This window comes from Emydura macquarii, unplaced genomic scaffold, assembly GCF_026122565.2.
Source record: "Emydura macquarii macquarii isolate MOO-44397 ecotype Brisbane River unplaced genomic scaffold, CSIRO-AGI_Emac_v2 contig_2205, whole genome shotgun sequence".
Classification (NCBI taxonomy): domain Eukaryota; kingdom Metazoa; phylum Chordata; order Testudines; family Chelidae; genus Emydura; species Emydura macquarii.
The window spans coordinates 11,372,484-11,395,946 of NW_027132342.1; the positions used below are offsets into that span (position 1 = coordinate 11,372,484).

Genomic DNA, 23,463 nt, shown 5'->3' on the forward strand with positions numbered 1-23,463 from the left:
GATGAAGCTGGCATCGCCACCGGTGCCGGCATGGTCTGCGCCGCAGTCGGTGCTGGAGGAGACGGTGCCGCTGCTGTCGGGGTTAAGAGGGCCTCAGGATGGGCACCACTCAGTGATCGGTGCCTTGACCTGCCCCGTACCGAAGAGCTCGAGCCCGAGCTGTAGGAGGCGTCTGAGTCCTCACTAGCGCTCCTGCGCTGGCTCTTGGTGCCTCCTGACCGCCCCCGGTGCCGCGGTGCCGAGGCGCTCGACGACTTAGAGTCGGAGCCCGGAGGGGATGCACTCTCCACCCTCCGTGGCCGTCTGGGTGAGGATGGGGAGCGATGTTTCCTCCACCCACCGGGGCTACCCAGCACGGGTTTGCCCCGGGACGCTAGTCCCGCACCCCTCGGCCGAGGGGGGGACGGAGGCGTTGGCAAAGCTAAAGAGCCTTTGCCGCGACAAACGCCTCCGGCGTCGACGGCCCTTGCAGGGGCGCTCCCCCACTTCCAGGAGTCGGGGGAGGCTCCCTGTGGGGAGACACCGGTGCCGGAGGAACCTCTACGGCACGTGGCTGGGGTGTCTCCTGAGGCTCTCCTTGCGTGCGTGGTCGCAGGGAGGAGTCCATGGAGGCGGTGCCGGACCGCTTGGCTTTCTTCAGCACCGAGGCCTTCGGTGCCGCTGTGGGTGCCGGCGGTGCGCTCTGCACCGAGCGTCCGCTCGGTGCCGGTGATCTTGATGGCTCTGAAGCCGGACGGAGCGCCGACTCCATGAGCAAGACCTTCAGCCTGGCTTCCCTTTCTTTTTGGGTGCGGGGCTTGAAGGACTTGCAAATCTTGCACTTTTCTTTGTGGTGCTGCTCTCTGAGGCACCGGAGGCAGCGGTCATGAGGGTCACTCACCGCAAATTGCTTGGAGCAGATGGAACAGCTCTTGAAACCAGCCGAGCCCGGCATGGTTTCCGACTTGCAAGCCCCTAAGGGCAAGCAACTTCAAATTGGAGTGTCGACGAATTAACTAAATCTAAATAACAATACTGAAGCTCGAAGCTAAAGTAGATAAAGGCTAAGGACTGCTGCTTGCACTAGCAAGGGCAGAAGTTCCAGCAACCGTCAGAGGCGGAAAGAAGGAACTGGGGACCCGCGTGGCCAGCAGTGCCCTTTATACCGCGACATGAGCGCGGCACTCCAGGGGGCGCCTGAGCTGGCCCTGCGGGCAGGCTAAGGGAAAAAGGTTCCGGGAATCTGTGCACGGGGCGCGCACACACCTAAATTGGAATGCATATGAGCAATCACTCGAAGAGAGAAAGAATATTTGGGGTGAACAAGAAATTCAGGATAAAGCCTGATTCTGATCTCACTAACACCAATTTGAATTCTGTGGAGTTACTCCTGGCTTACACCAAAGTAACTGAAAACAGACTCAGGCTCTGTATGAAGCCAGGCATCTCAAAAAATTAAAGATTGTCCAAAGTCACAGAGTTTGGATCCAGAATTAGGTCCAAATTCAAACTTCCTCTTAAAAGGAAGTTTTAGTTCCAATGTTCTGATTCAGGCCCATCTACAATGAAACAAGACTTAAAATCAATGTCCTTTCTCAAGCATAGCCATAAAGCTGTTCCCAGGACTTTTACAACAGCGGATCTCAAATTTTTAAATGGAACTCCCCGTGGACTTTTGTATAATAACTGAGCCCCCCTTTCCTTGACTTCCCCCCATCCCCCAATTTCAGAAAAAAACAGAGCCTACCTATCATAGGCGGAGTTTGACTACTTAATTTGGGGAGACAAGGGGTAGCAGCTTCTCCCCTGCCACCCGATGTGACCCGCCAGAGAAAATGGTGGCAGCGGCAGGGAATCGCACCTTGTCATTGGGATTATCCTTGGGCAGTAGCGCGGACGCAGTTGCCACCTCCGGGAGCCTGCAGAGTGGCAGTGGGGGGGCTGCTGTGGGAGGCGGGCGGTTGCTGCCAGGAGCAGCGCTCTGACTGGAGATGGAAGCAGCTGCACAAAGTGCAGAGCATGGAGCTGGACTGACTTTGTCCCCTGCTCCACCAGCAGTTCTGGGCCCACTACCCACAGCAGCCTCCGCTCCCCTCCTAAGAGTCCCCCACCCCCAACACCTGCCTGGGGCTGCCCATGTGAGGTGCTGAGGTCCCCACCACCGCCCGGCCCCACTCTCAGTCTGGTGCCCCTCACCCAGCAGGGGAAGACGGCTCCATCATCATAAATTGGGGGGGGGCATTGCCCCTCCATTCCCTTCCACTCATGGTGCCCCCCCACAATCTATCTCACGCCCCTTATAGGGGCCCGCCCCCCAGTTTGAGAACCGCTGTTTTACAATGCAGAGGGTGCCAAAAAGTGCAATATTACATTGCCATGTGCTGAAACAATTCAGGGCTTTTGTTCTAAATGGAATCTTATTATATCTGAATTAATCACTACAATAATTAATATAACTTATACAGCTCTTTATAAGTTCAAAAAGCTGTTCAAGCATTAACTCATTAATGTATGATCTGCATGGACTAAAGTATTGACTTTCAATTTTATGAAACTTCACAATGAACAGGTTGAACTGTATACAGAGAAAGGTAGACTCCCATATTTCATCTGAGAGCTTTTTCTAGCTATATTTGACCAAGAGAAAATTACTCTCTTTAAAATGTAGCAAATGAGTATTTCCTTTTGGGGTTTGTTTGTTTTTTGAAGTTAACTCTTTAAGGAACAACTATAACAACTATATTGATATTATCCCAGAATTCATTTGCTATTTCAGTTCACTGAAGAGGAGTTAAAACTGTCACAGAAAATTGCTATATACAGTACAACCTCAGAGTTACGAACACCCTGGGAATGGAGGTTGTTCGTAACTCTGAAATGTTAGTAATTCTTGAAAAAGCCACCATAACACTTTGTTCAGTTTACAACTGAACCTTGACTTAATACAGCTTTGAAAATTTACTATGCAGAAGAAAAATGCTGCTTTTAACCATCTTAATTTAATGAAACAAGCACAGAAACAGTTTCCTTACCATGTCAAATATTTTTAAAACTTTCCCTTTATTTTTTTAGTATTTACGTTTATGTTTAACACAGTACTGTACTGTACGGTATTTGCTTTTCTTTTTTTTGCCTCTGCTGCCTCATTGTGTACTTCCAGTTCCAAATGAGGTGTGTGGTTGACCGTTAAGTTCGTAACACTGGTGTTCATAACTGAGATTCTACTGTACTTTTAAGATCTTATTATCCCCTTGCACCACAGAGAGGCAAAATTCCTTCCCTGATCCCCTCTTTCTCTCATGAAGAGAATGCAATCTGCCACTGACACATACCAATAAGTAACAGATTACTACTCCCTCCACACCACACACTGGCTGAACTGCACTGACTGGAAGAGACATTTCCACCCATTCTCCCCACTCCCTACCTACCTATGTGTGGAGAAGCAAAGCACCAGGTATGTCATCCCTCTGTGCCTGCAGAGGGAAACAGGGAAACCATGCAGACATGTTGGGTGGGGGTCTTACTTCCCACTCTTAGAGCCCTGTACAGCCCTACAGGTCTAGGTACCAGTCAAATGAGCATGTCTTTTTTTTCTTTCTTTTAAAACTCTTTAAAACACTAGGATTACTAAAACTGAACAAATCAATCCCCAGCCCCAACAAAGTTAACAGATGCAGGCCCCCTACACAGGGAGGGTCAAATGGTATTTTAGTGGCAAGCATTTTCCACAATATTTAGTTTTGCTGAAAGTGGAGCAGGGGGGTGGGGGTGGGAGAGGAGATGGGAATAGCTCTATGCCTGTAAGGGTTGAACTGCCAAGATTTCTAAAGTGATACAGAAGTTTCATGTCAAAATAGTTGAGAGAAGGTGCAGTCTCTTCGCATTACCATCAGTACCCTTTTGTCAGCCTGACCTTTACAATTCATGTTGTATGCTGATTACATCAGATTTTCTCTTTTTGTGCTATCCAAACTGAGGGAAAAGGATAGGAAGGACTCCACTACTGTCCCTCAGTGGCAGAAAGAAGAGATAAGACTTAAAGTATTGCTTGTCCTTTCTTTTCTTTATGGCAATGTGCTTAACACCCTACCTGGGATTATTAATAGCATCTCCACAAACTCACTCTCTCTCTCTCAAACATGCATCTGTAGAAACCATGCCATCTTCTGGTGCTTCCTGGCAGCAGAAAAAAATACCAGTGTCAGAGTTTAACAGGTTGCCACTGTCCCTGTATGTACAGGTAACTGTCCCTTTATCTGTTACGTGCCTAAGTGTAATACTAGTGTTGGTGTATGAGGCCTATTCCAAGGACTGAAACTACAGTGATAAATTAAAGTTTCAGAAACATTAGCCAGAAGCAAGAAAACAAACTTCAGCTTTCCTGTAAACTAAGTGGTGTCCACTGCTTTGGAAACCTTGTGCCTTTGCAGAAGGTCTTAATCTAGGCATTCACTACAATGATGAGTTTGGGGTAAGAACCTGAACAGAATCTAGCAACTGGTCTTTCAATCTAGTAAAATGTCCTATGTAGAGAGAAAATTATGGGTAGCTACAATCTACTTATGGAAAGTACTGAGCACAGTGAACTAAAATACTGGCCTGCACTTGCCTCCCTTAAAAAAAATAGAAATACTGCAGTATTCTACAGAAATGGTTTGACACTGCAGCCTACAACAGAGTAGCTACACTGTTTTTGGACCAGTACCGTAAAATTACACACGCACATAAAAGTAATTTTCTTCCTCCTACCAGGCAAAACATATAATTCTTCAAAGCTTAGATTTGACCAGTCAGTGTGTACCCTTCATTGCTAGGAATTAAAGGGATATCTGTCAAGTTTATGATGTCTAAAATCTGACCTACCTTGAAAGCTGTCCTGAAATAAGAAGGCGTCAGCTTCCTGGTTGCTAATATGTGGACCGGCCCTGTATACCTATTAACTTCACTAGGAGGTTAGCCTAAGACAGGCCCACAATGTGTGTTTTTTTAAAGCTACTCTTTTTTGTTTTAAATTTTACCCCACTGAATTTTGCCTGACATTCCCAGTGCATCAATATAAACCAACCAAGTGCTATCATTTTTCAACGGCAGACTTATACATGTGTTTATATGGAGACTAGTTTGATTTTTTGAAGAAGGAATGTTATGTCCTTGCAAAGGTGGGTTTAGAAAAAAAATCAACCCTGACATCATGAAATCACATCTCTACCTAGGTGATATCTGTGCGCCTGCCATAGTCAGAAAGCAGAAACTTACATTATGGGAATCTTTCAAGGTAGGACAGCAGGAGACCTAACTGCCTTGATGTAGTAGTCTCTCATATGAAAGCAAATACCAGTGGGTATATCCTTCCCTCAATGTGTGCTGTTAGTGTTAATTAGGAGGTCCCACACTCTGGTCAAAGGGAGAGAACTCACTTTTTTTTTTTTAAAGGGGCACTGCCAGATTACCACCCTCTGGTGTTCCCTGTGTTACTAACACCTATTAAGATTATTAAAAATGGAAGAAGTTTAAACAGCTATGTGATATGCAAGAGATCATACTAGATGACCTGATAGTCTCTTCTGGTCTTAACCTCTAGACCTATGACATGATGATCTAGTTTATTTTTCACCAGGAATGCTGTTTGTTTGCTCTCCACATTTCACTCTGCACAGAAAATAAAACTGGGGATCTGTGAGTTTTGCTTTTGTTTACAAAACATGTTCATCTTCTTGTTCTCATGCAGAACTAGAAGAATGCTGCAAACTTTTGGTCTCCAAAAAGAAAGGGACTTCTTTTCATTTTAAAAATAAATTGTTGTATTTTTACAGTAAACCTAAGCAAAAGCCTCAGATAAATGTGCCTTTAACTTGGCATTGCATTGCAAGCAGGCTAGTGAAATTCATAGAAACCAATACTGCAGCCATTGCTCACATAAATAATGGTTGCAGGATGGAACCCAGGATTCTGGGATGCAATGGAAGAGGAGATTTATAGGCTAGCAAGTGGTTATATCTGGAGTCAGACGACTTCCTTTAAAACAACAAGAAAGTGAAGTTCTCCTAGGATGAAAGTCACCCCGCCCAAGGCCTGTGCATCACATAAATCCTACCCACACCTTATTTTGAGGACGTAAGTAGTCCATAGGTCTTGTGCTGGCCTTCTGCACAGGAGTGAAAGACACCCCTTATCCTTAACATACTATTTTAAAATATAGCAGTAATGCCCTTCCCCATTCTCCCCACTTCTGATTTGTGCATAGAGGGGATCCTGTGTGACTGGATCTCCCCCTTCCGATGTGGAATAGGCCTAAGATGCCTCCATGGCACCTATCCCACTCAAACCCTACAAGAGGCACTCCATGGCTCCAGGATCTGTATGGGTGGAGAAGACGGGCTATGCAGCCCTGCACTGAGTGGCAGAAGAACCATGGGAAACACACCATCCTCCTACTTCCCCTCTAGATACTACTAAAAAAAGATATTCTAACTTGGGGCTGGTGTTTTATTTTCTACTGCAGGAATCCCCCTTCAAAAGGAATGCCAACAGTAACTCTGACCAGATTTGGAGCGTGGGGGCCTGCTAGGGGCCAGTGATATCACTGACTAATAGGAGGTGCTGTTTCCATAGATACCTATTTGCACTGTGATGAAATCTGCAACAAGAAACAGAGCTCTTAATCCGTAGAAGATATTGCAATGTAGCTCCAACCATGGCAAGGGGTAGGATCATAAGTGAACACCCCTTGGATCTGACAGCAGATGTAACAATCCTGATTTATTTACTTATAAATCCAATAAAAGCTCCAGGACCCTTTATCTTTGCTGTGTATTTGTCTAAGACTAAAAGAAAGAGAGGGTCTCTTTAATGCATTGCTCTAGAAAGGCTTTGAATCCCATTTTGGTGTACAGGTAAGATAACAAAACTGTCACATGCTAGAAGTTAAAAAGTGATTATATTAAATGACTGGGTTTAAAATTACTCTGTTAAGCAGAGATACTGTTACTCCAAAGAGAGAGTTAACTGAGTGTTTTAATATGGACCCTTGAATAAAAGAAGGCCAATAATGATACTCCAGTAAGACCAGGGGAGGAGGGGGATTTTAATCATGCCTATCCTCATAGCCCATAATTAAAATAAGATGAAGAATGTTACCTTTTAAGAAATAAAAAAGTCTGCGATTTTGACAGTAATCACACTATTAATTCGAATCACTTTAAAACTCCAGTACTTGACTTATACCTTGACTTTAGCAAAGCTTTTGATACTGTCTCTCACAGTATTCTTATCAGCAAGTTAAAGAAGTATGGGTTGGATGAATGGACTATAAAATGGATAGAGAACTGGCTAGAGCATAGGGCTCAATGAGTAGTGATCAATGGCTCCATGTCTAGCTGGCAACCGGTCACAAGCGGAGTTCCCCAGGGGTCGGTCCTGGGGCCGGTTTTGTTCAACATCTTTATTAATGATCTGGAGGATGGGATAGATTGCACCCTCAGCAAGTTTGTGGACGACACTAAGCTGGGGGGAGTGGTAAATACCCTGCAAGGTAGGGATAGGATACAGAGTGACCTAAACAAACTGGGGAACTCCGCTTGTGACTGGTTGCCAGCTAGACATGGAGCCATTGATCACTACTCGTTGAGCCCTATGCTCTAGCCAGTTCTCTATCCATTTTATAGTCTATTCATCCAACCCATACTTCTTTAACTTGCTGATAAGAATACTGTGAGAGACAGTATCAAAAGCTTTGCTAAAGTCAAGGTATATCACATCCATCTGCCTCGGGCGCAGAGCCAGCAGCGGGGTAGGTGCCAAAATGGGACAGAGCAGGATCGGGATCAGCAGTGCCAACCCTCCCACCCCAGTAGGATCAGGCCCAGCAGCATCAGCAGGAGGCCAGGGTGCAATGATGCTGGTTGGAGCAGGCTCCCTGGCATTAGAATCACAGCAGCAGGCGAGCAAGGTGGGCTGCACGTCTGAGCTACCTCCAGTCCAGATGGGAGACCAGTGAACGTGGGGATGAGGGGTGCATGGGGCTGGGGCATGGGGAGGGAGGTGCTGCCAGTTTATGGGGGAAGAGATGCTAGGTGGGAGGAGTGGTGGCTGGGGGCAGTCCATGAGTGGGGGCTAGAGACTGGGGCATAGTTCCTGGGGCAGGAGTTGAGTGCTGGGATGACATCACTAGCTGGGGGGCTGGGTGCATGGGGTACAGTCCCTGGGTGGGGGACTGCATGCTGGAGAAGGCAGTCCCTGGGGGGCCCTTCTGCCCTGGACAGGGCACCCTGTCTCTGCAGGGCAGGCACATGTGCCAGCACAGTGTTAAGGGGATCTGGATGCTGGGGGACAGTCCCAAGGGGGTTGGGTAATGGGGGGCATTCCCTGCCTGGGGGGCTGGGTGCCTGGGGTGAAGTCCCTGGCTGGGGGGCACCCCCCTACAGGCAGGGCTCCCCATCTTTGCAGGCAGGCTCCACAGCTGCACTCTCTGGGCTCTCAGCCCAGCCGCACCACCAGCAGCAACGCAGAAGTGAAGATGGCAATACACCATGCCCTGCCACCTTTAGAGTAAATTAATTACTTTTAACAATTAATGTTTTGACTTATTTTGCTAATTTAAAATGCTCTTGATAAACATTTGCCAGTGCTGAAATGAAAGTTACTATATCGATTTGAATTGTATTGCTGTCACATAACAAACACTAACCCCCCCTCTTTTTTTTTTTTTTTTTTTGGAGATGTACAGGCAGTATATATATATTGTGTGGACATAACACAGAGAGTTGCATATGCAGCCCACAATGATAAATAGGTTGAGAACGAGTGAGCTAGGTTATGGATGTATAATTATGCTTTTCTTGATACATCCCCCATGTTTGATAGACTTTGACTCATAGAATTTAAAACCTTTTTGCATTCCACTAGCTCAAAGGCACCATGTTAAAAAAAATTGCAGGCCGTGAATCTAGAATGTGGACTGTTCCCTTTGAAGAAGGTGGGGGAGTGTTGAGTGAGTTACTTGAGTGAGCCTAAGACCCTGTTATTGTACATCCAACATTTAAAGACAAAATCTCCTGAAGGTGTTCAGCACATGGACTCAAACTTAGTGCTGCTTTCAAGGCCATCCAGACTGATAATACTGTAATGACTCTGAAGGAGCTATAACTGTCTAATGGATCATTGACCTGGGAAGGAAAAATTCTCTCTGTAGGCCATGACCCAATGTGCCATAATGGCTCAGAGGTCTAGTGTGTCAAGGATTTGCATTTGAATAAATCTCAGGTCACGTATTTACCCAATCTGGTGAGTGCTATGCATTTTTAAAACTTTATAATTATGTATTTATATGAAGTTCGTAACAGCTGAGAACTTATGTGAGGAATACAGAACCTGATAATCTGTAACAGCTCTTTCAGAACCATGGTGAACTGTCAAGTAAATATGTGGCACGGTAATATTTAAATCACCTATTGTAGGGACTTCTTTTTTTTTTTTAAACTATTAATCAGTTTTTAAAACTTCTTATTTAAAAATGACTCTAAAGTATAGGCCAAATCCTTCAAGAAAATTCACACTGACTCAGTGGAAAGTGGCTTTTGTGCAGACTGAATAAATCTAGTTAAACATTAAGAAACAATCTCAGAAGATGGTCCATACTTACTGTTGCTATGGGGTTAATTTGTAAATGGGACTTTAGGTATAATTAGGTGGGGGTTTTATATCCATTGTCCAGATTCTCAGGTGGTGCAAACTGACATAGCTCCATTGAAGACAATGGAACTATTCCGATTTACACAAGTTGATGATCCAGGCCCAGGTACTTCTTTTCTTTTGAAAATACCACTTTAAAAAATATAAAGGAGGAACAGAAGACTGAGGAAATTGGTAATGACATCTGAAGCTTTCCATTTCTTGATCACTGGTTTGAATCAGATCAATGTCAGCAAACTTAAAGTTGTTACTATCTGATAGATGTTTGGTGATCTATATAAAAATGTGTTAGTGGATTTGGTTTAATTCCTAATACACAGCTATCCACGTCATACAAAACTATCACAATTGGTAGCAATTAGCAGTATGGCTGGCAGTCTCAAGAGAGACTCCAAGGACTGAACTGGTTTTAAAAAAACAACAACTACATTTTCGTATTTAAAGGGGAAAAGGTGTGTTTTTAATCACATGATAGCAAACATATGATAGTTGACGCTGCAGGATTTATCTCAACCAATGTAATTAAGGTAAAACTCCAACTTGCCCTGTCTACACTAGCATTTTACAACATGTTCGTCCTAACAGGTTAGTTATCACATTGTAAACACCCACTTTTTTACCTTGTATAGCTAGATTCCAAGAAAAGTTTTAGGCAAACCTTGCTCTGCCAGTGAACATACTGTAAACCTGTTGGTGGGTAAACTTTAGCCACTGGCACTTAATAATTAATATAATAATAATTGAATTTGTGTTGTGGCAGCACGTAGGGGCTCCAGTCATGAACCAGGACACCATTGTGCCAGAACAAAAGATGGTCACTGCCCCAAAAAGCTTCAATCGAGTACATTTTCTGTAAACTATATTTAAAAAAATAATTAAGGAAATGTAATGCTAAAAACTATGGCCAAAATTTTCAAACCTGGACACCTAAAGTCAGATATTTAAATGCATGTTTAAATGCATACATAAAGGTGACTGGAGCTGAAGATGCCAAGGACTCACAGTTCCTATTAGAACACACATAAGAACTCTGATTTAAACTCTGAAAGCCAAGGAAAGTCAGAATATCTAAGCTGAAAATACAGGATGACATTCAAACTCTAGTCTTAAATCATGTCTTAAGGTTTTCCTCCACACAGAAGATGGGCGTTAAAGCTGGAGTGTTGGTCTAGATTTCCAGCCTCAGCCCAGAATTCCCTCATTTTTTCAAATCTAAGTTCAACCCTCAACATCCCTGCACAGTAGTTTCTGATGACTTCACTCTTTATTTATCATAGCCAATTCTCTGAGTGCGTATGTTTGTGCGTATACATGGGGGAGAGACAGGATGAATCCTGAGTGTTGGGGGGGGGGGGGGAAAGGAGGGGGGGAATATCAGCTGAACACTACACATGATTTGGCATACTAAAATCACAGGCTTTTCACAACCCTCAGTTATATTATTCATGCAGAATGCACTCAGCTTTCTATTGTTCCTGCACTCATTGTTTATAAATGAGTCTTTTGCTTCATCTGGGGGATGGAAGTTCCTTTAAGTTTCCCCCAGTCGAAGTACTTCTGTAATGAGCTACAATGCTATTGCTCAGAGACTTAAGAAGTTTCTGGAAATGCTTGTGCTTCTAGAAACAAGAAAACCTTCTTCTCTTATTGAAATGAGAAGAAAAATTCAAATTGGTTGTTTTGTTTGGTAAATCAGATGCATAGGTTTCTAATTGTTTCTTTAAGGTACTGAATCTTGAAAAAACAAATGCTTCATTGTCTTATTCACTACTACAATATCTGCAGAGGACGTTTCTTTACACATGTTAAGTCTCCTGCTTTTACATATTGCCTAAATATTCCAGACACCGAAACAGGAAAAAAAAAATGACAGAGACAAGGGCTTCAAATGATATACTTTCTGTAAATGTTATCCATCATGGTGGGACACAAAATGTACTAGAAAATGGTGGTCCCTTCTATTAAGGCCAATACAGCTGCTGCAAAGCACATAACCCCTTTTGTCTAACAGTATTGTGAATTTCATGATTTCGCTTGTTCAACAGTTCAGGCTGTCATTATTAATCCTGGCAGTTGTGCAAGATCCTGATACATTCTACAGCTTAGAGTTTTTTCAATCCAATTTAAGTTAATAAACAGTGGACTGAATTGCAAAAAGAAAAGAATAAGTTAATCACATGGCAACTTAATTGCTTTGGGATTCAGAGGACATCCCACTATCTAGGGTCTAATATCAGAGCATTTTAAAAGAGGGATGAAATCTGTCTTGCTCATCCATTTTATTGTACATCTATTTTTCAAGTACAATGGATTACTTTTATGCCACTGACTTGGCTGTGATATCTCGCATGCAAAGGCGACATGAGACAAACTATCCCCCTGACCCATCAAAGACAGAAAACTAGAGTCAAATGCATGCATCATTTAGTCTGAAAGGAATGTTCTGTATTTAATTTAGAATTCAAGGACTGTAAGGGTTTACAGGTGATTGGGAATGAATTTACAGTTAAACAAATGTTAAGGAAAGAATGAAAAAACACAATTCATGGCCTTCATAAATGATTTACTATCCTTTTGCAACTAGCAATGGATTTTGTGGAATGGGTTTGTTTAATAGGATCTTTTGAATATTATTTCTGACTTGTCAATTGTAACAAATGTTTAACAAAAGCTTCTCCAAGACCATTATCTTTAGTGCTACTTGCCAAAATGCCTCTCTAAATTCCCTAGGTATTGTTTTAATTTGGTAGCTCTTTTTCCTCCCCCTTCAAATAACCAGACCAAAGTCAGATCTCTATTACACCACTGCAAATCCAAAGTCTCTCCACTGAAGTCAATCAAGCTGCTGTAGATTACACCTGCTGAGATGAGATGAAAATCTGACTCTAGAGTTCAGTTTCTGAGTTAGTTGAATAGTATTTAGTTTTGTTTATCAAATGCATGTTTCTCCTCATCCACTTTAAAATAGAAACAAATCTTACAGGGCCAGATTCTGCCACCCTTATTTGTGTTGAGTAGTACCTCACTACTTGATTAGTCCTACTGAAATCAATGTAGCTACTACTCACAGAGTTGACTATTCAAGACAAAATTGGTAGAATCTGGCCCATAGTAAAACAGACCTTTATCTAAAAAGTAGCAAGGATTATAGATTATCCAAAAAAGTGGACAGTACCGGACTGCTTTATATTGGTTTTACAACTCCAATTATTTCTGGATGTATTTACATAGGGTTTTGATTAAGAAGGAAAAAAAGATTGTGCATGTTTCTGTTACTGTAAAAGTCCATTCCGTTTTAGCAGAGCGAAGAACAGATTGAAATAACCCCACTGAGGAGTTGAAAGTAAATAATCAACAAATCTAGAAACTAGTCTGTGCCTTGTACATGAGTTAGTACACAGAGAGAGCATGGGGGGAGAGGGGGGTGGGGAGGAGGTGGATTGCAAGAAGCAAACATGTTTATTTTAAACCCTGTGCCCATTCAAAATAATCATATCTGCATATATTTCTAAGAGCAAGTAAAGTCACTGTGTATTTAACATAGTAAAATGCCTTCTTCATCAACTAACACAACAGAACAAATACAAATTAACCAATCAGGGATTTATAGTGAGCTATCAGTGTTAGAAAGCTAGTTTGAACATTCCAGTTGAGTCACCACAGAGAAGTGGGGGGGGAGGCAGGGGGAGAACGGGGGAAATAAATTACTGTGCGCAACTCCATCTGCAAACTGCTTCTCCGGCACTGGTATGTAATAAAATGTGTTGCTAAGATACAAGCTGCTAAAGAAGTTCATTAAAGGACACTTTAAACAAAGCTGCCAGACTCTTTTCCCTTTAAAGACTGCTTATTTGGTTCTGTCCCTTGTATTTATAATTAGATCCTCTATATGAAGAGATTGTACTCCACCCAAGCCCACTCAGCAAAGACTGTTAACAAAATAATGTAAATAAGACACTGACTTAGGTTGCGTATATTTATGGGCTGCAGGGATGTTTACAGAAACATATTTGGGTTCCACTTTTATTGTTCAACCAGAAATAAACCTTTGTAAAGTAGCTTCTCTGTTAACTGGAAAGCAGAATTGTCAATTTCTATAATGGCACTTTACTTTCTCATCACTCTGACCTAACTTTTACAGCAGATGAGAATAATTTAGGAAAAAAGAGACTGTCTTTGTTGTTAAGTTTGGAATCTGGGAGGCATCTGTCTCTTAACTTACCTTTCATGTGCAAAACAATATTATGCTACAGACACTGAAAAAGAGGCCAAGATTATTTATGCCTTTCTGCCAGCAATTTGTCCAGTTTTTCATCTGTATGTTGGTTCCTAGACATATGTTAACAATTTCCAGAACTTCCTTGATCTTAATGCATTAACGACACCAATAAGTCTATTTTGTGACATTTTCTTTCAAGCAAAGATATGTTATCAGAGAGGCCTTTATCTGACCTTCTACAGAATTCTTCTCCTCTCTGTAGTAACATCTTGATAGTAGGGATTTTTTTTTCGTTTGGGAGGGGGAGATAGCAAAATATATTTTTTCATTCACTTACTGTACTGAAAAATTATATTTTAAAAAATAATTCCAGCATTTATCTGTGGTGCATTTAATAGCACATGAGATGAATAAATCATAGAGCAGAGTTAGTATCACTGATTATAGGAAATGCTACTTGTCACTTTGTAACCTGTATCTCATATTAAATTCTGTATCACAGTCACCAGTATGTATATATTTTTAATTACATTTTCAGGCTCATTTACATGCGCATATTGGCTTTCTGCCTGAATGATATCAAAAAGAAAGACCTTGCACATACACACACTGACACTTGAATCCGTACATGTCTGAGACAGGGATCTTTTCTCATCTTTTTCATACTTAAAGAAAAGCTTCAATTCACCAATAAATCTTTAGGCAATCCCTTGCTGATTCAAAAAGATTCAGAAAATGGAAAATTACAGAAAATGCAGGTTAATCCGTGTTGCATGTCAAAGGTTTCAATGTTCTTACTTGACTCATATTGCATTTTGATTAACATAATTTTTTACTTTCTGTAACCTTTTTAAGATCTGTTATCAATAGCTGAGTTGGTTCAAAAAGTCTCTTCCCTTCCTCCCCTTCTTCCTGGATGCATGATAAGCTACTTCACAAAGAAAGAACAACATTATCAAGTGAAATAGTTCTGGAAAAAAACCTGTGCAATATACTACACAGATTTTACTTCTGTTTCAAGCCCAATGGCATACTTCTGTTGATTAGATGTAAACAATCAGACAAATTTTCAGGCAAACGTCCTCTTCCTGCCACAGCCTGTACGCCCAGTCTCTTAGGACTAAATCCCAACTTTGAAAATGAGCACCATTTCTTAAAAACACAGATCACTGAATATCATTTCTGCAAAGTTATCAGACAAATTGCTATACTAGAGTTACTTCTTGTGTTGATTTTACTGCAGCCACATTCAGGGCTAGTTTTGTGTTTTACTTTCCATCAGCCAAGCGCGTCCATTTCTATCTGAAACTTGGGCCACATGTTTAACTCTTGTGTGGGTTAAAAAAATGCAGCTTCATATTTTTTCCCTTTTTCTTTGTCTATTGAACATATGAGTCTGCATGTGCTGTGCAAAAAAAAAAAGTAGTATGTATTAGATTTCAATAGATGCTTACTATTGGCAGTCGGAGGTTGTAGCTAGAAGTAAGCCGCATCAGCAATTTCATATGACACTCTGGAAATTGCTACTACATAACAATAAGTAGCTGATTCAAAAAAAATGAGAGCGAGAGCATGCTTAAGGAAGTACATTTAATCTTGAGAAGAGCATTTTCAAAACGATAAGGTGGTACCACCTTAAGTAAAAAAGAAATCCTCAAATAGGATATATGTAAGGGAAATGTATACAGGATGATTTAACAAGGGGAAGTGGAAAGGCAGACAAAATATGAGCCTGTCAGACTAAAATAACTGTCTTTACTTTAATGGCAGAAAGACAAAATTTGCATTTCAATTAATCCAATTCTATTTTTGTTCTTTGTTTTTATCTTAAACTTGCAGCACACTTTTTAATATTTTGCCAGTCTCAGTCTACTACGCATGTACAAATTGCCCCCTTCTTGACATCATGGTCACACATACACCATTTACCATGGCCTTGTCTTATTGATTTACAAACTTCTACCCTTTAACTCTTATTGATTAGAAATCGTGTTGATACTTCAGATTTTGTTTTGTAGGGGGAAAAACTGTATCATTTAATAATCAGTGTATATTTTATCTTTATCATAAAGAGGAAAGCATAGAGGGAAAAGTTAAAAGCGACTCTGTATTAATGTGCCTTTATATGCCTTCCTGGCTTTCAACTGAACAAAATCAAATCTGGGATGAGATGAGAATTGCTTTGTTCAGATTGAGGAAACCCTAAGTGCTTAGAATGATGCAGTGTCCCATTAGAAAAATGATTTCATATTACCATACAAAACCCCACATTTAAGGTCATATTCTACTTCCTCACCACAAGCAGAATTCCGATTGAAGTCAATGGGCCAGAACCTCAACTGGCGTAAACTGGCATAGCTCCACTGAAGCCACACTGATCTGGATGAGCTGAGGATCCGGCCCACTAATGAAACTTCTTTGAAAACAGTGAGTGGGGAGCACAGCCTTTAAGCTGTACATACATAAAAACACTTTCTAACTCTGTGACACAGGGCACCAACACAATGCATTCCACACATGCAACAAAAGTTTCTCTAATATGTTTGCTATCAAAGCATCAGATATTTAAGAACTAATAACTGCGTACTGCAGTACAATTAGATATTTTACAACATGTAACAGGTAGTGAGTACCTTTAGTGTAAGGCTACAAGTGAAATAAAAAAGGTATTGTTGTTATAATTCCTTTTTCTGAATAGACAAAGGCATAATAAAGGAAAAATGCTAAATCACAGGGATAATCATCATAGCCAGCTTCTCTAATGAGGCATCATGGGATTACTGGAGTTATTATAAGAGTCATCTTATTGAAGAAATTCAAAGTTAATTGAAATCAATTGTACTGTTCTGACAGCAGGTGTTTTAAGTGGCTAAAATATCAAAGTGAACTCTTTAAAATGGTTAGAATGAATGTCACAGTCACTTTCCAACTCTTAGCACTGCCAAGTGATGTACTGTACATGTATGGAATAGAGTACAGTAAAAAAAAATGCTAGCATAAAACTACGTTTTACCTGCCAATCAGACTGCCACCAAACAAATGTTGGTCAAAATCCCCTTCAGTACTATGTTTACATTCAGGATTGGCAATTTCAGTGGTTTTTCTAAGGGCAAATCTAACACGAAGTAGAAAGCCACAAGTATATTTATTTGTGCTGTGCTTCAAACTTTGTTAAAATGCTTTTTACAACCCTTCCCCCCCATATGAGCATTTAATCTCATGTAACTTTATTGAAAGCATAAAGAAGAATGCTAGGATTACCATCATATAAACTATATTCCCAATTTTCCTCTCCAAGGAGCTGATGGTAAATTTGTCTCCGTTTTGTTATTTTTTACTCAGATAGGAAAGCAACCAATAAATTACTAGCTGATTCTAGCAAAATATGAGGAACTATAGCTTTCTAAATTACCAGCCCAAAACTAATCTTCACTTAGATCCAATAACTTCACTTAATTCTCCATTTGTTCAGAAGTCCCAGTGAAGTCAATAGAAGCTCTATTACAGGAGGACTGCAAAGTCAAGCCCACATTTAAATCACTTCTATACCTGTTGTGTCAGCATTTAAAGACTCAAAGCATAATTGGAAAGTTTAAAATTCCACTAAATCGGTGATGAACCTTGAAAAGTCTGATCCAAGGTCCATTGAAGTCAATGGGAACATTGGGACAGGGACTGTTTTTATTCTGTGTTCATATAGCATCTAGCACAGTGGGGTCCTGGTCCATGACTAGAGCTCCGAGGTGCTACTGCAATACAAATCATAATCATCTCTATTGAGTTCAGTGGGCATTGGATAGGGCCCTTATATCCAAATTCTGCTCTGAGGTACCTACATGGTTACTACTCCCACCAAAATAAATGAGAGTTCTCTCTCTCTGAGTCTGGTCTTTCTGTGGGCAGGATTTGACCTTGGTTCTACTTAATTTAGAAACACCTTTCAGGTCTTATCTCTGTTTTCATTGACACTTGTAACCTCGATTTTATTTCAACAATTTTGAAAGTACCCAACCATATGAAATACTGAGCTTTAGCAAATGTCAATAATTTCCCCTTTAACATGTGTAAACAATGCTGCCATTTCCAAGCATAGCATAGCTTGGATTTTACTAAACCAAAACACACCCCTCTGAAAGACAGACACAATATACGCAGAGCAGACATCTTGAACGAAAAAGTCTCCAACAAACTCCCTGTGCTTAAGAAGTGCACACTAATTTTACAAAGTCTAACACATCCCATGAAGATACTTTGACTGTATTTTGCCATTGGTGACCCCTGTCAATCATTTAATTTCAGATATGCACTACAAAAAGACAAACCAGCAATAATCCTATCTTGGGACAGCCTGTTTCAGACTAATGTTGATTTTCTAGGTAGATAGTAAATTATGGTAAAGAAATGAAGCAGTGCACAACTGAATGGCATATACATAATGTCTTTCAGGAAGACATATTTTTATTGCTGTGCTCCAGGACAGGCAGTTTGAATTCGGAGTTCATCACAGTTGAAAATATAGCAGTCTACACATCCTTACTGTTAGTTTTCAAGACCCAGTTTACCACCCAATTCTAATGTCAGTAACAGTTTAACTTATGATTTGGGTTTTGGGGATATTTTTAAATCAGTTAAGTGTTATTATTAAGAAGTAACTTTCAAAAAACAGTTTAATGACTTCATGGCCATATAGAACACACAAAAAGACATGCAGCAAAGTACCTCAAGTGTGCTTTTAAAGAACAAACGTGGTTCTTATGATTACGCTTTTATTTACATATAAATGCTTATTGCTTGACAATTTAGATAAAAACCTTACTGCTGCTCTGCATGTGATGTGGATTCAAGGTGTAAAACCATTGGACCATCTAATGGAGTCTTCACACATCATATCTTGTTAAAGTAGAGGTAACCCACTCTCAAATGGTATTACAATTCATCAAAACTATAGTGTACCAAGTGCGTAGATAGACTAACATAAGAAAAGTCTAACTTTGCCTTTCTGAGCAAGAGGCAAATCGAAGTATTGATTTAAGTGACACTAAAAAACCAACGAACATCTTTAATATTTTCACAACATTTTCAAATAAATATTATAAAGTACATTTAATTCCATATTCCTGTACACTGACAATGTAGGAGAAATACTGGATGACTGTACAGGAATTTAATTTGGTTGCAAATTAATATCTAATTTATTTCATAAGTCTATGTTTTGCACATTTGATCCCATTCCCAAACACTTGAATTTGTTTGGATACTTTGACTGTATTCTTATTTTTAATTTTTTTAAAAAGTAAATGTTGCATTAATTCCAGTGGCTCAGAAAGGAAACTGATGACTGGAGCAGCGAAAGATACTACTCCCCACTGTTATATTTTTAACAGATGTAGTTAGTGTGATCATCTATTCATTTTACGATCTATTTCATCATCGACATGTGCATTTTCACTGAAATGTAATCTTAATATCTTTTGTGTTCAGTGCATGCACAATCAAAGACAAGATTATCAAGTTCTAAATCAGTTGAGCCTAAACAGATCTACAACTGAATTTAAAAAACAAAAAAACCAAACAAAAAAAAATTAAAAGCCTACTGTTTTCAAAAGTATATACTGAAACAACCACTTCTTCCCCTCCAAACTGCATAAGGTTCATTTAAATGTACGGCAAGAGTGGGGTTGGGGGGGGGGGAGGGGGTCTGTAAATCATGCAAGCAAGAGGCTGAAATCCATAACAGATCCATGATTGGTCAAACACCTACCACATTAATTTTCAGGGTATCTCTGTCATACTCTGAAGCACCTGATAATTCAGAGACAGATCTTTTCCTAAGAAGAAATTGGTAGTCATACCAAAATCTGCAAAGTTACATGATATTTTTGTGTTGTGATCAAAGGTTGAGACCTCCAAACTCATTTCACTTGTGACCTAAGAAAGATTCAAATCAGGCCTCCAGAGGTGGCAGTCTGGAGCAAGAGCATGCTATATCACCACTTAGCCCCTATCTATAAGCCCTTTTTGCATAGAATGTCAAAGTAAGCAGAGGAAATATAATACTGTCGACTTTTGTAGAAAAATACTAGTTTCAATCACTAGGCCAATATTTACTATTTGCTTATTTTTATTTTTAATTGCCTGGCATTTCACAGAGATTTCTAGAAAATAAGGTGGGTAGTGGAGTTAAAAAGATAACATGTAACCCTTGTTTACTAGTTAGTTTGGGATTCAAAGAAAAACGTGTAAGATTCGTAACAATATTCTACACCCAGCTGTATCAGAATGTTCAAATTGCATGTTCAGATGTCTCTGCCTTATCTAAATTCCAGCATGTCACATAATAAAAAGCTTCTCATTTACTATCATCATAAAAAATTAAACAGCCTTGAAATAGTTGCTACAATACCAAAAAAAAAAAAAAAAAAAAAGAGAGATCAAATGTATGTTCTAAATACCACTTAAAACCAGTAAAACTATTTCTATATTGAAGAAAGAACACATAAAGATGCATTGTTGCAGTAAAGGCTGTTACCTTGTTTTAAAAAAAAAATCCTCTACTCAGTGTAGTAGTATTAGAGAGTCAACAACTTGCTGTTTTACACAGCATAAAAGGACTAACAGCCCTTAGCTATCATGTAGTGTCAGATTTGCTTTTAAAAAAGAAAGTATCTGATTTGATTCTATACAGTGATTAAACATCTTTGTGCTCTGCTGAGTAGGGTATTCTATCCCCTCCCCCTCCAAAAATGGCATCAAAGCAATCAAAATGGTAATGTTCAGCATGAATGGGGCCCCATCCCCCACCTTCAAACTCTGCAGACTTTTCTCCATGTTAGGAAGAAACCAACACCCCTTCCTCACAAAATGGAAGCTTCCACTACCAAATTGAGAGTGCTGACAAATTCCGATTACAATAAACTGGGCAGAAAGGGGTTGCATATAATCACCATCATCTATGCATGCATTCTGTGAGCACGTATTAAATATGCACGGATCACTTTTCAACTTTAACCACAACTCCACGAACACACACACACAAATGATTCCCTCTCTTCCCCCCAGGAATGTTACAAATCCTGAGCTTTCTTTCCTAGGGTGGAAGATTTTTGTTTTGTAATTGGGGAAAAAAGGCGCTGTTCCAAGTTTTGGTGCTGAAAGAGCTGCTGCATTCCGAAAGAGTCGCGATCGATTCAGGCAGGGGGAAAGAGGGGTTGGGGGAGCACGATCTAGCTGCCAAAGGGGCTTTTGGAAAGCTGCATGATCTTGCAGAGTGGAGGGGGGGCAGAAAACGGTGAAAGTTCTTTGCTATGGGGACTCAATCCGGCAGATCATGGACTCGCTTTCCAAGCTGCTGCTGCCGCTGCTTGGTTTAAGCATTAGAAGTACTGAAAGTGGGAGGGAGGGGGGATAGTTGTGAGTAAGTGAGTGAGAGAGAGAGAAAGAGAGAGAGTGAGAGTGTGTGCAGCGTTTGCAAAGCGCAGGGGAAACATGGGGCTGCTGAACGTTCGATGGCATCTGATCGTGGTGCTGAAACCTAACAATCACAGCTCCTCGCCATATCAGCTGATCTAACCCAAACAAACTCACAATAGAGAACTTTCTTTCATTCTGGAAGAGGATTGGGGGCTGATGGGGTGTCATAAACATTGCACCATACACAGGGGTCACCTGAAACAAAAAAACAAAATAAAAAAGTTTTTTTTTGGAGGGGGGAGGGTTGAGGTGGGGAGAAGGTTTCTATTTTGGTTTGTTTCTCCTCCTCAGATTTTACTATAACTGGAACAGGTTATTAAAAATAAAAAGTGAAAGTGCTTAAGTGAAGTCGAATCCAAAGCTAACACGTCAGATCAGACGAAGGGAAGAGAAAGACAAGTGCAAAAAAAAGTGATCAATAAAAATCAGTTTTGCTATAGACACCAGAAATGGCTCCGACCTGGGCTCCAGTCTCCTTGTTCCCAACTCTTGCTCAGCACATTGCATGGAAGTGCACAAAGTAGCCCAACATAGGAGAATTTTCCACATTCCTAAAACATGTCGACCAACTCAAAATGGACGCCTCATTTTTTTATTATTTTTTTTTTTTTTTACGTTTTAACTACTGCTTATCTTTCTACTATTATTATAACCCCACCCCAGACAAGGGATCTAAGAAACGGATCTCATTTTGAAAACATACATTTTCTCACTTTACACTTAGGAAAATGGATGTTTTATTCTCTGCTCTCAATATTTTTTCAGCTAACGCAGCCACTTTTAAGATGTTTAGAAAGTGCATGGGGGGAAAAAACAGAACTGAATCGATCTATTCCTTACTTGTTTTTCATTAAGAGCTGCTATTCTTGATTGCCTTTCATGGATTTGTTTCTTAAGATCACCGTTCTGTAAAAATGGCAATAAAATGCATATTAAAGGCAAAGTGTAAAATAACCCCTGTCATGAATAAATTTGAGATTAGACATTGTTCAAAGGCAAGCCCGTTTCATCAACGCCGTAGAAAAGCATGCACACACACATAAAGACCCTCTTTAGTAAGAAAGCTTAGGGAAGACTACAAAATGAGATCTCTTACTGATAAAGTTTCTCATCCTGCTGTCCCAGCACAACTGCGCTTATTACAGCAGGGATAAAATACTGAACAAGACGGGGGAAAAAGGATCTGCATTTACCTGTGGATCTTGCTTCATCTGTGCAACTAGTTTCTATAAAAAAAATCACCCCAGAGAAGGAGGAATTAGAAACTGTTTCAAGTTGAATGGATTTTTTAAAAAATGTGTGTCTATGTGTGTGTGTGTGTGTGTGTGTGTGTGTGGAAGGGGGAGGGAGGGGGGTAAGGAACAAAGAGGCAAGTAAACACAGCGAGTCAGTTTCAAGCAAAGCTCATAAATATTCAAGTCTCGTCCTAATCTCTCCAACACACACAAGCACCAACCGCAATGTTAACTCCGGTTCTTCACAACACACACACACACACAACTCAGCCAAACAGGCTCCCAAACTACTTTTGCCAAGTGTTCGATATTCCAAGGGGGAGCCGGTGTGTGTGTGTGGCGGGGGTTCTCGCAGGCTCCCCCAGCCTCCCCCCTCTTCACTCTCGCTCCCCCCCCTCCACCCCCGATCGATAGACCCTGCGACAAGAAGCAAACGCTTCTCGCTCGGCATGCAGGGCGGGCTCCCTGCGGGTCCCCCCCTCCCCGCCCCGGGGCTGGCCGCGCGGGCTCGCGCGCTGCGTGTTACCTGGTGACACTGGAGCTCCACTTTTAACGCCTCTTGCAAGCTCTGCAGCTCCATCCCTGCAACTTGCCCGCCACTTTGCTGCCACTTTCGGAGCTCGACGAAGTTTCTTTTGTTTTTGTTCCGCCGGGGTTTCGGGTGCGGGGCTGTGCCCCCCCCGCCCCCCGCCGCCACAAGCCAGCCCCCCCCCCGAACCCCTCCCCCGGCAGAGCAATTAAAAAAAAGCCACAACAACCGAGGAAAGAAACAACTAGTCAGGCTGCACAGCAAGTTCTTCGCCTCTTTGCTGGGGACACGGACTCATCACTCACTTTCCGCCAAACTAGGGGGTGGGGGGACTCCGC

General features: G+C 41.2%; 1 protein-coding gene across 2 annotated transcripts in view; it reads right to left on the reverse strand.

Annotated features, from left to right (window-relative positions):
* Nucleotides 1-23,251, reverse strand: part of PHF21B (PHD finger protein 21B) — a 217,086-nt gene extending 193,835 nt beyond the window's left edge. Inside the window, exons 1-3 of one of the 2 annotated variants that reach the window (XM_067559352.1) lie at nucleotides 23,123-23,251; nucleotides 22,555-22,587; nucleotides 22,202-22,267 (exon numbers count right to left, since the gene is read on the reverse strand). In XM_067559352.1, coding sequence (XP_067415453.1) covers nucleotides 22,202-22,267; nucleotides 22,555-22,587; nucleotides 23,123-23,176 — 153 coding nt within the window. In that variant the 5' untranslated portion in view covers nucleotides 23,177-23,251. The remainder of the gene's footprint in view (nucleotides 1-22,201; nucleotides 22,268-22,554; nucleotides 22,588-23,122) is intronic. The other variant, XM_067559351.1, reaches the window with a different exon arrangement.
* Nucleotides 23,252-23,463: the final 212 nt, after the last annotated feature.